The 16,941-nt window shown below is 36.3% G+C and overlaps 1 protein-coding gene across 1 annotated transcript; it reads left to right on the top strand.

Moving 5' to 3' along the window:
• Positions 1-75: 75 nt before the first annotated feature.
• LOC110451410 (centromere protein I-like) lies at positions 76-16,918 on the top strand. Its single transcript, XM_021499409.1, has 18 exons — positions 76-176; positions 2,023-2,160; positions 2,847-2,965; positions 3,927-4,034; positions 5,176-5,271; positions 5,701-5,790; positions 6,438-6,572; positions 7,610-7,777; positions 8,586-8,706; positions 9,427-9,515; positions 10,336-10,453; positions 11,625-11,689; positions 11,889-12,019; positions 13,089-13,242; positions 14,086-14,216; positions 15,085-15,358; positions 16,016-16,057; positions 16,644-16,918. Exons 1-18 carry the CDS (start codon positions 80-82, stop codon positions 16,821-16,823), a joined length of 2,256 nt encoding a protein of 751 aa, XP_021355084.1. The 5' UTR covers positions 76-79; the 3' UTR covers positions 16,824-16,918.
• Positions 16,919-16,941: the final 23 nt, after the last annotated feature.

The raw sequence follows: 16,941 nt of genomic DNA, 5'->3' as shown, positions 1-16,941 counted from the left end.
AGGTTCAAAATCACAATCGCATGTGCGTTTGTTTTCAAGGCAAACGCCGGTGAATTTCACTTACGCTGACTTTTCCAAAATGGACAGCGCGAAAAATAAACAGACCAGAAGAGAAAGCAGAAAAAGACGAAGTTCGTCGAATAATCTGGACAATGCTGTTCTTTATTTCAAAAATGGTATACATATTCGATATGTGCTTTCAAGTGGTGATAAGTTTAAGTCCCAATTCCCCACACGGATGTTACAATCTTTGATAAGATGTTTCGGTACCCAAATTGCCTGTCATTTTTACTTTTAGGTAAACAAGTTGAAGATTCTGTCATGATTTTCTCTCTATTCACCACATACTCTATCCCTCCTACTCGCTATCCTAACATTTCGTTGTCAGCTGGATAACTGAACTACTCGTTAGTTAAGCGGACTTAAAACCACACAAACAAACAAGAAGCTGTCATGAGAGATCTAGAGAGCATAAAAGATACACAGGGGATAACAATAGTTAAATTGTTGATGGGCGATAGACAGAGTTAGTGGTGTTCTGACAGTTACAGACTGTCCCCCGACAGCACTTAATTGAGACATATTTCTCATCTCTGCTCAAGAAAAATCCGAAAAATAAAAAATATGAATATTCGTGGGTGATGTACATGTAGTGTAGCATCGCGTAATTATTTATTTACATTGATTTGGAAAAAATGTGGGACGTTGATAGTGTTATATAGAATTGGTGATTGTGTTTTAATTATAATCCCTTGATTCCCACTTCCAAAGAAAATATGAGTCATACTTTTTTGAGTCCCTCCCTCCTTTATCAGATCAAATCACAGAGATTAGAGAATTGGGTACGATTTGTTTGTTTGGAGCTATCCTGATGTTTAGGGACTAATATAAGATATGATCTTAGGGTTGAGATCAACTCTCTGTAAAATTGCTATTATGCCTTCAAAGATATGTTTATAAGAGAATAGCAGAAAGCTCTTAATGTCAAAAAAAATCTTTCACAAACTTTCCTAGCACACAAAATGTATTTTCCTTTTTCTGCAGACATGATCTTCATTTTTCTATGAAAACACTTCAATTTGATCTTTCTGACTTTCAACATTTTCTCAGTTACTTTTCCTATACTCATAATTGAGGTTGAAGTAATGCACAAGCAAACACCTCAGTCTCACTGGCTGGTAAAGTTCAGGAAATCAATGATTCAAAAATTAAAATATGAAATAAAATATTAGAGTAGGACTGGAGAGTCTTCACTCGAGCATGATATCAACCTCATGAATATTGGAAAAATGTCTTTAAGACGAATGAAATCAATTGTCTTATCACTCAACAACAAATTGAGTCCCATTGACTTGTTTAAATTCCATTGTTTACTTTTTTTATATCAACACACATGTCTTATATTATCAGCAACAAAGTACAGTGTGTGTGTCCATTCAATGTGGTTTAAATATTCTTTCAAAGAAAAGCATCCCGGAAAAATCTTTAGTTTCACTGACTCGCATTGTTCATCCATTTTTTTCGATTTGCATAATATTATTGCGACCACATATGACTTGTTTGTCTACATTTGTCAAATTTGATTTATATATAGCCAGGTCTGCTTATATACAGCCACATTTGCCTGCACACAATTTGGCTCAGCAAGATCTGTGTATTGTGTTGTGTTATTTGTGATGTTTTCCATAAAATTGTTTCCTAGCCAAAGTACCAATACATCATTGCTTGAGGTACTGAAACCTCAGCTAGTGAAATTAAGTGTAATATGTTTCCCCCCTTCACCACATCCTAGAAATAATTCAACTTTACTAAATAGTACAGTGAATTATGTTTCAGTTTTTCAGACAATGTCTTAGTTTTACAAGCGTACATGCATCAGAAGGATTTCAAGTATATGTATTTGGTATAAAATTGGTCTAAGTGGATGCTACACATACAGCATGGAAAACACATATTGCACTTCCCCAATAGTACTCTTTTCTTCAAATTGATTTCATATTTTGATTTATTTTGTAACAACAGTGAAAGAGCGTGTCAAGGTTAAAAACAACATCAATCTGCAGACAGCTCTGGAGCTTTTGGAGGAGACGTCTAAGACCAAGGGACTGCCTGCTGAGTACATCACAGACCTGGTAGACGCTGCAGCCAACACCAATATCCGTAAGCTTTTATTGATGCTGCCAGTTGGAAACCATAATAGACTTTGAATCTTTTGGTATTTGTAGCAGTTTTCTGAAGAAAATGTTTGAGCCTATACTTTTGTAATTGTAAATGGTAACTGGTGTAAACATTCTTTGCCCTTTAATAAATTCAATTAGTGGCAATCAGACTACTTGCTGACTATTTTCCAACTTTAGATCAATTATCTTTTCATAAAATGTTTTTCAAAACAATTGGGTTTTTTGGGGGGGGGGTTTTCAAACAGAAAAGACATTCATTTTGGGAAGTAAGATCTCAAGTTTAAAAGAAAAGGTATAAAAAGTGTTTTTTTAATGAAACATAATTTATCATAAGCACATCTGTATCACACTTTGTTTGACTCTGTTTGAAACATATGAAGTTTTCTTTGACAGTGCGTTTCCTGTTAAATTGCCTATTACTTGATAATTTTTAGTTTTTACATTTAGTGGTTCCCAAACACTGAAAAAACAAAACAAAACAAAAATACAACACATCATAACTTAAGAAAAAATCTTACCAAAGTAATGATGATTTGTGTTTTAATCATATTGAAACTTTACTCTTAACATGCATTTCTAGGTATTTCCAATTAAAAAAAAACAACCTCAACTTTGCATTATCTTCTACTGTTATCTGACTTTTTTTTTGTGTTATTTGATTTTCAGCGGACTCTGTAGGTGCGCGACTGATTCGTGCGCTGACTCCCTCCACAGTGGTACCAGAACAGGCGGTGATAAATGCCATCTCACACATGTGTACAAATAAACCCTCCATCAGGATACAGGTGATCACTCTTCTGTATTACTCCTAGTGCTGTTACTTAACTGACTGGGCGGCCGCAGTGGCCAAGTGGTTAAGGCATCTGACATTCTGCTACCACTAGCCCTCCACCACTGGGTCACGAGTTTGAGGCCTGCATGGGCAGTCACCAGGTACTGACCGTAGGTTGGTGGTTTTCCTCTGAGAATTCCGGCTTTCCTCCACCACAAAAACTTGGCACATCCTTAAATGACCATAGCTGTTAATAGGACGTAAAACACAAACAATGAAACAAAATTCACTTAAGTTACTCACATCCTTTTGTATTACCTGGTACAGTGTAGCACTGCAGGGTTTGACAATAACACCAGTCCTCTAGTCCGAGGCTAGTGGATTTCTGCAAGGACTAGTAAATCACCAAACTTAACTGGTCATTTGGACTTGCGAATTAATCTATTCAACTCATACTGTGGACTACCAAGTAAGACTGGTTAGTGTAAAAACCCTAAATCAGTGGTCAGTCTTTGATTTCGGAGAATGGGTATCATTTTGTAAATTTGGGTAAAATAATCTTTAAACTAGCCACCTATAGCTAGGCAAAAAATTACTAAACACTTAATTATTTTAGCCTTTTATAAAACACAACCTTTTGGAAATCAAACAATATCTCATAGGAGAAAACGACCTTGCTAATAGTAAAATTGAATTGGATTTATTTATCAACATAACGAATGATATGAATATACCCTCATTGGGTCCCAGAGACTTTCTTTTAAAAATAACAAAAAAATGATTAAGTGTGTTTCTAAGACACAAAAAAGGTTATTCACGTAGTTCTTGAAATAATGCACTAATATTTGTCATCTCTGTGGACATAAATATTTTCAACCATTATCCTTCTTCCTATAATATTTGTAAAATATTTTGTTAGAAATGCTGTTATTAATTATTAATTTGTATCTAAAAACCAATGTAAACTTTTGCAGACATTTTTCCTGCGATGGATTTTGGTTGTGTATGACTACATAGACAAGAAAGAGAACCTGCACAAGCTGTATGGTATAATATTCTACTTCCTGGAAAACCAGACCATGGTAGGTGTACTACAGATGTATGGTAAAATATAGATAATGAAAGATGTTATATTCTACCTCAGAGTCCTTAGATATATAGGATCTTAGACGAGTTTCAATTTCATGAGATTTATGAAACGAGTCTAAAAATTTGTTTGTCCCCCCTGCCATAAGGGGGGAACACATATAGTGTTACCCATGCCGTCCCGTGATCAAAGTAGTTGTAACTATTTATAGAACATCAAACACTGAAGCTAATTTCACATGGTGATTGGGGGTATTCTTGTCTTGCAGACATTTTCTAGTTCAATTTAGGGGAGCTGAAATGAAAAAGTCATGACCAATTTCATATGAAATGAAAATGAGTGTAAGATCATTTTTTTCACATAATCAAGATTTGTGGCATTATTTGTGTAAAACGACAAATTTGATGCAACCTTGAAGTGTAAAAAGCCGCCATTTTGACTCCAGTGCGTAAGTCTGTGAAGCAGGCTTTTAGCCAGGATTTCCAATGTCCCAGTTCAAAACGTTGATATTATAACTAATTTTACAAAACTGCCTGTCGAAATTGATATACAAATGTATAATAGTAAGGTTATATAGCGGAAAGTTGCCTGTCAAAAAAGGTCCCTTTCAGAAAACTGCCTGTCAAAAAGACAGGTGGACAGGTGGCTGGCTAATAGCCTGCCGTGACTTCATGTACTTGTCCTAGATTGGAATTGTCCAATTTGAACTTACAACAAATCACAGGGCTGATAGCTATAGCTTGTCAATTACATACAAAAATATATGACATTGGTATATTCACTGGATAACAGATCATTATGTGATAAAACTAGATGTAGACTTGTGTATTACAGGTACAGATGTATACTGATATCATGTAAAATTTAAACTAAAATTCATAGATCATATTGCTATTTGTGCAACAAGGGTCTTTCCTTAAATATCTTTTCTTAATTGATCTGCCCATGTGCAGATCATGACATAAAGATATCGGATACCAACTTGCTCGGAAATAAATAATTTGGTGTGCAAAACATCAATATGTATAAATATCTCCATATGTTCATGAATGCACTCTGCAAACTTCACTGCACAGTGACCTGTACACAATACATGGATATTCTACAGCTGTTATAACTATTATAATACATTATAGATGCCATATGTGTGTCACCTACTCTACCTGTTGACTCAGAAGGAAGATGTACGATTGTTTCGTGTCCGCCGTCTCCTCATGATACAGAACAAGATGGTAAGAGTATGTCAGACAATAACTATGGATCAATGACTTTTTAACAAATGTGTACCATTGTTCAAACTACCTGGTAACTACAACTAATAATAATATGATCATTAGAAAAAAAATTGCCAAATGCATAATATACAGGCATTGTGAAATGTATGATGAAAAATATTACTGATATATAATAATATTGAGACATGATCTATGTAGAAGGCACAGCCATACCTTACTGATATATAATAATATTGATACATGATCTATGTAGAGGGCACAGCCATACCTTACTGATATATAATAATATTGATATATAATCTATGTATAGAGGGCACAGCCATACCTTACTGATATATGATAATATTGATATATAATCTATGTAGAGGGCACAGCCATACCTATACCTTACTGATATATGATAATATTGATACATGATCTATATAGGGGGCACAGCCATACCTGACAGGACTCCTGGCGATATACCAGCTCTACTACCCACACATGATGTCTGTAGTGATGCCCAAGAGGTCAAGGGTTAGTATGCATTTACACCTACCAGGATGATTTACTGATGGTCTACTTTGTTTCTGAGTTTTGTTCAAATGCTAATAGATTGGTTACCACTGATTTTCTGTATTCCTGTCCCAATCCATTGTCATCACTTTATTGTCTTCATTTCTTAACAAATTATCATCATAGTTTATACTCTAATTATTCTGCTAATTTCCTTTCACTTGTACTGTAAAAACCCATGTAATTTGCGCACTTTTTTTTTCAGAAATTTAGTACCCAAAGTGGGTAGTTTTTATTACAAATTCCAGATCTATGATACTTGATTTAAGAAAACACTATATCTTTCAAAGAATGAAATATTGCCAAATGTAAGTAGAAACCAATCTTTAGTCATTACCACAAAAAACTTATTTTGACTGGCAGCAAAATCATGGCAATGACAATAATCATATAACTTGGCTGCCTGTCCTTACCCGTGGACTATTAGTCAAGGTTAACCTTACACTCCTAAAAGCTTTAAATGACAATTCCTGTTGATATGGGGTCCTCTGTTAATTATTATCAATCTAATAACAATATCTTCAACCTGTTTGAAGTTGATTGTACCAGTTATATTTCTTCAAATCTGCATCTTTTGCAAGTTAAGCTGATGTTGTCTGGTGTTGCAGCTGTTCTTCCCCTCACGAGACAAACAGTGGGAGATGTTGATACGAAAGGTCCAAGAGAACAATGAACCGACCAATTGTGAATCCACTCTGGCTCTCAGTCACCTCAAGTCTATAGAGAACAGCAGACAGACGCCTGTAAGTTATCTACTCAGCTCAAGTCTGTATAGAATGGCAAAAAGTCACCTGTAAGTTATCTACTCAGCTCAAGTCTATAGAGAACAGCAGACAGACGCCTGTAAGTTATCTACTCAACTCAAGTCTGTATAGAATGGCAAACAGTCACCTGTAAGTTATCTACTCAACTCAAGTCTATAGAGAACAGCAGACAGATGCCTGTAAGTTATCTATTCAACTCAAGTCTGTATTGAATGGCAGACAGACGCCTGTAAGTTATCTACTCACCTCAAGTCTGTATAGAGAACAGCAGACAGACGCCTGTAAGTTATCTACTCAACTCAAGTCTGTATAGAATAGCAGACAGACACCTGTAAGTTATCTACTCAACTCATGTCTGTATAGAATAGCAGACAGATGCCTGTAAGTTATCTACTCAACTCAAGTCTATAGAGAATAGCATACAGATGCCTGTAAGTTATCTACTCAACTCAAGTCTGTATAGAATAGCAGACAGACACCTGTAAGTTATCTACTCAACTCATGTCTGTATAGAATAGCAGACAGATGCCTGTAAGTTATCTACTCAACTCAAGTCTATAGAGAATAGCATACAGATGCCTGTAAGTTATCTACTCAACTCAAGTCTATACAGAATAGCAGACAGACACCTGTAAGTTATCTACTCAACTCAAGTCTGTACAGAATAGCAGACAAATGCCTGTAAGTTATCTACTCAACTCATGAACAGACCAAAAGTATTAAGTTTATTTTTAATGGAGAATTGGACAAGCATTGAATGTTAAGAATAAGCTGCTTCCAATATAATGCCTGCTATCATATACCTACAGAAACTTTATACCTGCTATATATTTTATGTAAAGCATGTGAAAGTTTACAGAATAAGGTAAAAAAAAAGCACATGTATTAACGATAATTGTCAGCTTCCTTATATACAGAGATCTTAACATCTCCCCTTTGTAAATTTACAAAAAAACAAACCTCATCTCTCCTAAGCCCACAAAGGACAAACCTTAACTCATTGTATATAAATTCAGAGAACCAAACGACGGAAAACAGACCCAGTACCCACAATCCACTCCGACACCACCAGAGAAACCAACACACCAAAGGAGGAGATCCTCACTGCATTAGAAAACAACAAGGTGCCCTTTGTACAGATCACTGACTTTAAGTGTATTCTGGAAAACGTTGAGCGAATTGAGGTAAGCTTGACTGAAGCTACTCCTTAAATAATGGAAGGTCTTGGGGGAAACTTTTGATCTAAAATAATATTTGTTGAACAAACTGTATATTAAAAATTGTGTACCTTTTCACAGATTTGATCAAATTCAAATCATATACTCATGAGTACGTATAAGATTCGGTTTATCATACAACACTGAAGAAATCATTGCTCGAGAAATTCTTGTTATCGCTATTCCTCAAGAAGTACTTGACAGGTCTTTCACAAATTACATATGTAGATTCCACTTTGTCCATAATTTTATATGTTTGATATTGAGACTAATTTGGGGGGAAAACGAATTGACCGCTATGCAGCCATTTTGGATTTTGAGAGTTGAAACTGATTGGAGAAAAACAAGTTCACTATCGCTATTTCTCAAAAAACAAACAATGACCTCACTTTGAAAGAAAACTCTCGGATGCATTTAATGTTGATAAGACTATAAATCCAAGATATCAGAAAAAAAGCTTACGTAGAACTAATGAAGGTCTTATGATGGTGGGTGCCTCTGGGAAATCTTGTTTCTAATTTGAGCTGTATCAGGACATCCCCGATGGTTTCGTTTAGGGCATTGGAGTTTAAGTGACTAATCTGGACAAGTCAGTCAAAACAGAGCTACTTGTAATACACCTTTCTTAAAAATAACTAAAGTGATGGCATTTGGTGACAAAATAACAGTGTATTCCTATGTTTTGTTGATTAAGACTTTAAAAATAAGTACATTGTTTATGTTGTCTGTAGTTCTCTATGCATAGTTGTTATAAGCTCCATGCCTTTGTTGTCAGTTCCCCAGTCAGATAGGATCAGTACTGCGGAGTCAACTTGGCCAACATATGATGTCTTACACCCGTGACCAGACCGCCACCACGCGATTCTCCTACTGGTTACAAGCCACACTGACAGATGGTAGGGTGTCATCTCACTTCTGGTATAAATGACTGATTGTTCCTGTGTAAAACAAGACTTCATTGTTTGAGCTCTCTGATGTTGTCTCAAGGTGCTGATTACACATTACACCTATTTTCAAAATACAGCCTTTATTTTTACTGGCAAAAAATATCTTCCCTGAAATGTCATTAAAAAATTAAATAAATGTAGCAACTTGTCATGTAAACCTTGAAATCAACATGTCGAACAGGTCAATTACATGAAAATGTAGCTCTGTTGATATCTGGTTATATTTACTAGCCAAACTCACTGATGGTAGGCTTTCTAGATCTTCTCCATCATTGTAAAACCGACTGATTGTTCCTGTGTGTAAAAAAAAAAGAAGACTTTTTAAAGTTGTATCACTCTGATATTGTCACTTCCCATAAAATACTGCCCTCTGATGGAAAATATCACTGATATTATGTCCCCTGACTAATCCTCCCTCCATGATGCTGCCCTTCTATGGAGGTCTACACAGGTTTTATTTTATTTTCAAAATGCATTATATTTCCGAATTATTATCGCGAAAATATCTTTCCTCAAATGTAATGAAAAATATTAAACAAATATAGCAAGTTATCATGTTAAGACTACTATTTTAAACCTTGATATCAACATGTCACACAGGTCAATTACATCAAAATATAGCCCTGCTGTAAAACCTTTACTCAATGCTGTCTGTTTCTTGTGTTTCAGAGATACTTGACAACAGCTGGAATGCTGTCGACACAGAGATCACCAAAGCCTTACTCGTCAAACTGATAGATTTCACAGACTTCCTCCAAGTAATCACTTCTTATTGATGCATATCAATTGTTTCTCAGCTGATAATACTCCTACAGTGAACATTACAATTAGATGGAATTAAACTTTAATAACTTGTATGTCTTGAATACCCTATTTATCAAACAGTAGTTTGTATTTCTTGTATAAATTGTATATCTTTGTGCTGTAAATCGCTTTAGAGTGGCTTATGTGTATAGCTAGATAGGGCACTTTATCAAATGTTTAATATTCATTTATTTATTTATTTACTTGTTTGGTCCTCTGGCATATATGAAATACGAGAAATGTTCACCATAGTTTTGTCTGCAATATTAAGGGCAAACTCACCATGATGATAAATACAAGTACACAGTTTACATAGTATTTCCACCATAAAGAGCAAGGTTAATACGGAGTAAAATTGAATTTACTGGGGAAGGATTATATATGTAATATGTCGCTGGGCGAACCTCTCCTTTATAGATTATTTTGTATATATGTTGATTTTGAAAACTTGTCTGGTCTCACACATTTTATATATTTAAGATGGTGTTTGGTTGTACAAAAAAATATCAGGGTATGTTTTTTTTATTTTCAATATTTTGGTTTGAGTTTTATTTTGCAATAGAACAAGAGGTACAACAAAATGAGAATTTGTTAAACCTGTTAAGCTTGTCAAATAAAAAATTGAATATTTCACGACACATTTCCTATATTAACATTTTGTTTTGGTTTTTGGGTTCAAAACAATTAATTATAATATAAGGTATACAACATGAGAAAAGTTTATTTTGGTCTGTGTTTGCTTTGAAATTAAATAAGTTTTTTTTATATCAATAGGAAGGCCTCCCTGCAGTGGATCACTTCCTGTCCAGGTTTCTCAGTACATGGAATGGTTTGGACTTCCGATCAGAAATCCTACAGCTGGTAGCCAGGTGTCGGATTTGTACATTTGGAGGTGAGTTTGTAGCTAAGTGTCGGATTTGTACATTTGGAGGTGAGTTTGTAGCTAAGTGTAAGATTTGTACATTTGGAGGTGAGTTTGTAGCTTAGTGTAAGATTTGTACATTTGGAGGTAAGTTTGTAGCTTAGTGTAAGATTTGTACATTTGGAGGTGAGTTTGTAGCTAAGTGTCGGATTTGGACATTTGGAGGTGAGTTTGTAGCTAAGTGTCGGATTTGTACATTTGGAGGAGAGTTTGTAGCTAAGTGTCGGATTTGTACATTTGGAGGAGAGTTTGTAGCTAAGTGTCGGATTTGTACATTTGGAGCTGAGTTTGTAGCTAAGTGTAAGATTTGTACATTTGGAGGTGAGTTTGTAGCTTAGTGTAAGATTTGTACATTTGGAGGTAAGTTTGTAGCTTAGTGTAAGATTTGTACATTTGGAGGTAAGTTTGTAGCTTAGTGTAAGATTTGTACATTTGGAGGTGAGTTTGTAGCTAAGTGTAAGATTTGTACATTTGGAGGTGAGTTTGTAGCTTAGTGTTAGATCTGTAGCTTTGGAAGCATGTTTGAAGCCAGGTCTCGGGTCTGAAAATTCAGAATTACCGATAGGTTTTTAGTTAAAGCATCAGCGTTGTGTGTATATATTCGTAAGTAAGTTTTCAGCACTATCAGATCTATAGTCTGTAGCCAGGCAAAAAAAAAAAAAATGAAAACAACATCACAGTGCAACAATGTCATAATCTCACTCTCTGGAAGGCCAATCTCACTCTTTTCAAAACTGTCTGCTTTAAAGATCCCAGTATCACTGCCAAACATTGTAACTAAGAATCAGAAACTTTTTTCGGCAAGACTTTCGGCTTTGATGAATTATTTTTAACAAGAAAACCGTACCTTGTAGGACTTTCATGAGAAATGATAAAGATGAAATACAAATTATAATCAACAACAGTGTTCTGAGTGTTAAAAAAGACACCGTTCTACAGTTACATCGAAACGGAAGTATAGGGGAGGTTACTACATATAGGAAAAACCTAAGTGTAGTGGGACAGGGATCCTTAAGTTAGGGTTTACAGGCATGTGCCTTAAATATTATCTAGTTCACCTTTAAAGACATTTGTATTTGCTAGTCCCTAAATTATCAATTTTGATATTTTTCATCTCTTTCTTTATTTTCCCTTTTTACAGAATTGAATGATAATATACTTGAACCTTTGAGAAAGCTGTTCTGCTGTTCATCTGTGTATTTTAAGGTGAGTAAATGTCGATTATTTTCTTTATTTTTGTGTTGGTTGTAAAATTTATCTGCTGTTTCCTCCAAAGTGCAGTTTTAGCACACGATTACCATGTTTCTCATTGCGATCCATGTCATATATTTTGCACACAAACTTTTAAGTCAAAATTAAAATATGAAACACTATATAGGTCATATGATATTTCTATTAATTTCAGTGCCAAGTTGTTCATTGTCTAACCCTGCTCGTGAGGAACTTTGCGGCCAATGAATGGCCTAGATACATGGAATGGGTGCAAAAAAAGCAAGAACATGCCAAGTCTGGAAAGGCAGGAGAACCATCCTGTCAGTAAGTTGTCTCCCTTGTTTTACTAAATATTGATGGTTATCGCTAATTTTGTTTGTTCAATATATTTTTTTATAAACAGTGATGACTTTCCTGAGGTTTTTCTTTGACTGCTCGTTATTTTCTTCTATTTTACATGCAAACATGTGACACTAATTTTGATGCTGACAAAAGTTCAATCATTTTAAGGCCCTGTATAGAAGTTTGACCTCATTGATAAATACTGATACATTCAACATGTTTATAACAAACCCCAAGGGACAAGAAGTGTGGTGTACGTGAGACAATTCTGTAACAGAAACAGGACAGCTATGGCTTTGTTAAAGCATGAATTAGAAGTGTGTTTGTTCTACTTGTTTTTTGTCCCGATTGCAAAGCAATCAGGGCTTGTAGATTGGCGATTCCCGTCCGTCCGTTTCTAGTTTCTCGTTTCTTGTGATGGTTTCTTGTCTGTACCATGGCATCTGTTTACATGGAGATTTTGTTTTTATTCATAAATGTTGACAACATCTTTATGCCATGGCGTGGTGTGCGGCATATAGTGCTACCCTTGTCCGTGTAAACCTCCAATCAGTTAAGGTTTTGTGTTTATGTACTAAGTACTGCAGTTAGGGTCACTCAACTTACCATGTTTTTGCACCTTGAACTGTGATTAGAATATGTTGCACAACATTATTGTCTCGTCGCCACGAAGGTGTTGCTTTTCCAGCGACGGCGTCAACATTAAGTTTTTGCGTTAAAGTTAGTTGCTCTGAAAGTATAAATGCTAGACCAACCAAACTTGGACCATAGATGCATGTTAGATAGTACATCTCAACCCATGCATCAAATGCTGGTTTCGGCCTACCTTTCACCGTCCATTGACTTTGTCAGTATCTGGTCATGATGGTCAAAGCAGGGCATATCAATATCAATTTGAATGGCTTGTTGTAACTTTGATCTCAGTGACTTTGCCTTGGTTCTTAAGCATGAGAGCTGGAGATCCGACACATACATTTCTAGTCTAACCCATACATGTTATCCTTTCAGGCTTCAAATGAGATTAAATAAAAGTATTTGTTTCTGTTGCCAGCTACACACTGTTCCAGGAGGACCGTGAGGAGTGTGACCCCCAGGGAACCATCACGGACCTGATGGATTACATTAGTCAGCTGTGTATCACTGGCCTTAGGCTAGAGGCCAATCACAATCTCCTCCTCTTCTGTGCTCTCAGCTTCTTTGAGGAGGTGTGTACTTCAGTATATTTGAGATCAAATTTTTGCCTCATTTCCAATAGAGGGAATAGAAAAAAGGCAGTGTTTTTCTCAAAATACCTTTAAAGTATATTTAATCTGGGGAAAAAAAGAGTCATACAATTTTGATATATATTTCCTCTTTATAACATCAGACTAATAATTTGCATGAAATGCATGAAATATGTATTTAACTGTACATTTATTTGTCAGTTATGAATAGAAATAAACAGTGTGAATCCCCGACTGGTTTTAATTTTTCCCAATTTTCATCACTCTGTAACAAAATTTTCCCGATTCCTACGGACCTTGGTTCCAGTAAAAATAAAAAAGAGTTTCTGGTATCATGTAGCTACAATAGCTGGTAAGGGTTACTGAGACAAAAAAAATGTCGTAATTACAACTTATTATATGGTAAAAAGTTGTCATAATTACAACTTATTATCTGGTAATTACGACTTATTGCTATTTCGTAATAAAAACTTACTATCTTGTAAAACGACGTAGTTAGTTGTTATTACAGGATAGCACCATGTCGTTATTACGAGATAGCTATGGAATGTCGTTATTATGAGATAGCAAGTCATTATTTGACCAAAAAAAAATCTCTGTGACACCAATTTCCATATGTAGCCCTTTTCAATTTTGAGGAAAAAAGAAATGCAATGATCACTAATCAAAATAGTTAGTGTGGCTCAATACATTCAAAAACTTGGGAAAGGTTTCTAGATGGAATGGGTTTTATTAGGATCAGACCTTTTGTCCTCTTACACTCAAATGATGAGTAACATATTTCTAGTGATTTACTTGAAACAATACAAAGTCTATCTGTTGTAGGTGTCGTGCCTGGAGACGAACTACCGTGTGCCGTTTGTCCATCTCAGCCCCCTCCTGTCTTCAGCCTTCGTAGTGCCCTTCACCTGTTTAAACGGCATGGGAATATCCAGTGTTTGCTCCACATTATGCAAGTAAGTCCCATACTTTTCTTAATTCTATTGACTAGGGGGCCTGGGGGAAAATTTATTTTGTGTATGTGTCAGGACAGGACAACATGCCATGTTAGTAGTTCAGACTATTTATCAGTTTTCTCACTTGCAATCATATAAATACAGTTACCTTTATCCTTATTAGAAAGGTTTTCACCCCGTTTCCTCATCTTTTGTCTTGAACTTGTGCAACACTTTTCTAAAAACTAACAAACCTGACTTCTTTTGTTAATAACTATATATGGGTGGATTTGACAATGTGAAGCCCAGCGTTTGGCTGAGACACAAGGCTATATATGGGTGGATTTGACAATGTGAAGCCCAGCGTTTGGCTCAGACACAAGGCTATATATGGGTGGATTTGACAATATGTAGCCCAGCGTTTGGCTGAGACACCAGGCTATATATGGTGTTCTTATAGGCCTGTTTTGTTCATACTTTAGATAGTGATGATATAGGCATTTAAATTAAATTGTATAACTAACTTTAAAGCAGTGCAGACATTTTGGCTTATAGCTGGAGTTCCGTTGAGCCAAATTTTGTGTCGCCTGCTGCAACGCGAGGCGACATATAGGTATTACTTTTTGGGCGTCGTCCGAAACAAGGTTTCCGTGCGATAACTTGAGTTCCCTTGGGTTGATTTAACTCAAACTTAGTACACATATTGCATACTAATATAGCTCGGACAAGTTTGCAAGTTTATGTGCATGTTTTCTATCAGAATGCTGACGTTTTGATTATGCACCTAAATGTATAGCCTGACCTGTATGTGTACAATTGGAAGAGTTCTGACTTTTCATGTGGTTTTATGATAACCTGAAAGTATTATATATGTATTCTTGGCCTTCAGCTACAAGAGAGCCGTGGCATCAGTGAAGGAACGGCGGTTCACTGGTGAGCTGTTCGAGACGGACACCATCTGTAGTGTTTCCCAGTTGAATGCCCTCATCCTGGATGCAGGTGATGCCCTGTGGAAGGGGAATCTGGCCAACAAGAACGAGAGCAGCAAGTTCTTTAACTTTGACCCCAGGGAGATCCACCCGTCACTACCGGTGGTGGAGAACAGATTTGTGTTGTACATGCACCCCGGCTTGATGGGTTTCACTCTTCGCTTTCTGACACAGGTCTGGAAATAATATATCCCCTTTGTACTGTTATTTCATCGATATGCACTTTCACTAGATTTGTGCTGCTGGATTTGAATGGCAGGTCTGGGTTTTGTTTGGTATCCCACATTTTTTGGGGGGGGGGGGGGGCGGGTGGATATAATGATCAGTTTATCTGTGCAGGATTGAGTCCATGAGTCCGAGCTTGAGTACAAGATGTCTCCTGAAACCCTCAACAGATTTATTTGACATTTACGTCATAGTGCTGTGATATTAAATTCCACAGCTGATTAAATTTTGGTAGGCACCGTCAAAGTTCAAAAGATAAAATGCATCGCTACTTTTGAAGTGTGAAAATTGTGTACAAGATATTTTATAACCCATTGACACATTTAATTTGGAGGGAGTCAAGTGGGAAGCAGTTTTTAGAGTTCCAACCAATGGAAACTGAATTCATATAAGGGGTGGTAGGTAGATCTGGATTTAACCGTGCAACTTATACCAATACAGATGTCTCCCACACCTCCAACACCATTAATTGTTGGATAGCTCTAAGTTAAAAATGTTTACTATTCCATTTCAGACTTTGTGTGTGAATTTCATATACAAAAACACTAAAATGTATTGAGTCATTGTTTTATAAGGAAATGCTTCATTATAAAATGTTTGTTTCAGACTCAATCAGAGGACAATCTCGGCCATCCCAGGGGAATCAAGGTAGGTTACACATGCAGACATTGTATACATGTAGATTTTCCCCAATACATGTAGTACATGTAGTACATAGATAGGATTGCTGCCAGAAATCAGAAATCTCGCTTGTTCTTTTCTTACACATTACTATTCTTGTCAGTAGGTAAAAAAATATCCTGAATTTGGAAAATCGGTATCATAAAGTTGTGATAAAAAACTACCACCTAATGCAATTACTGAGACTAATAGAAACTTCACCTACCTTGAGGGTCTGACAGAGAAATCTCCAACCTGAGGGGCGATGTTTTTTGGTTTTCAACCAAAGAAAATCACCCCGAGGGTTGGAGGTTTCTCTGTTACATCCTCAAGGTAGGGGATGATTATTCAATTGTGTTTTCTTTATTAGAAATTTGGTTGATTCTCAAATTACATTATTGTTTTGCAATCCACAAAAAGATCAAGTCATCTATGTTTTGTATGGAAAACGATTAGGTACATGTCGGTTGAGAACTAAATACAGAGAAATACTCACCCTCCCCTATGTTCTAGATAACTCAGTTCTACTGTAGCATTTGTAGTAGTGCCTGAAAGTATGACTCTGTTGTTTCAGCTGGTCAAGAGGGTATACCTGGAGTACCTAGACCGAGAAAATCTGTACGGACCAAAGGACTTCGTCACCACCTTCATCACTCCCAAACGTCTGTCATCAAACATCACCCAGCAACCAAGCATGGTCCACAGCGTCACCATAGGTACCAAGGCTAACGCAGACGGTGTGGCGGTCAACTGACCAAAGGACTTCGTCACCACCTTCATCACTCCCAAACGTCTGTCATCAAACATCACCCAGCAACCAAGCATGGTCCACAGCGTCACCATAGGTACCAAGGCTAACGCAGACGGTGTGG

The sequence above is a fragment of the Mizuhopecten yessoensis genome, unplaced genomic scaffold, assembly GCF_002113885.1.
Source record: "Mizuhopecten yessoensis strain PY_sf001 unplaced genomic scaffold, ASM211388v2 scaffold5989, whole genome shotgun sequence".
Lineage (NCBI taxonomy): Eukaryota > Metazoa > Mollusca > Bivalvia > Pectinida > Pectinidae > Mizuhopecten > Mizuhopecten yessoensis.
Note: the sequence above shows the minus strand (reverse complement) of the source record. Positions and strands in the feature narration are given on the sequence as shown.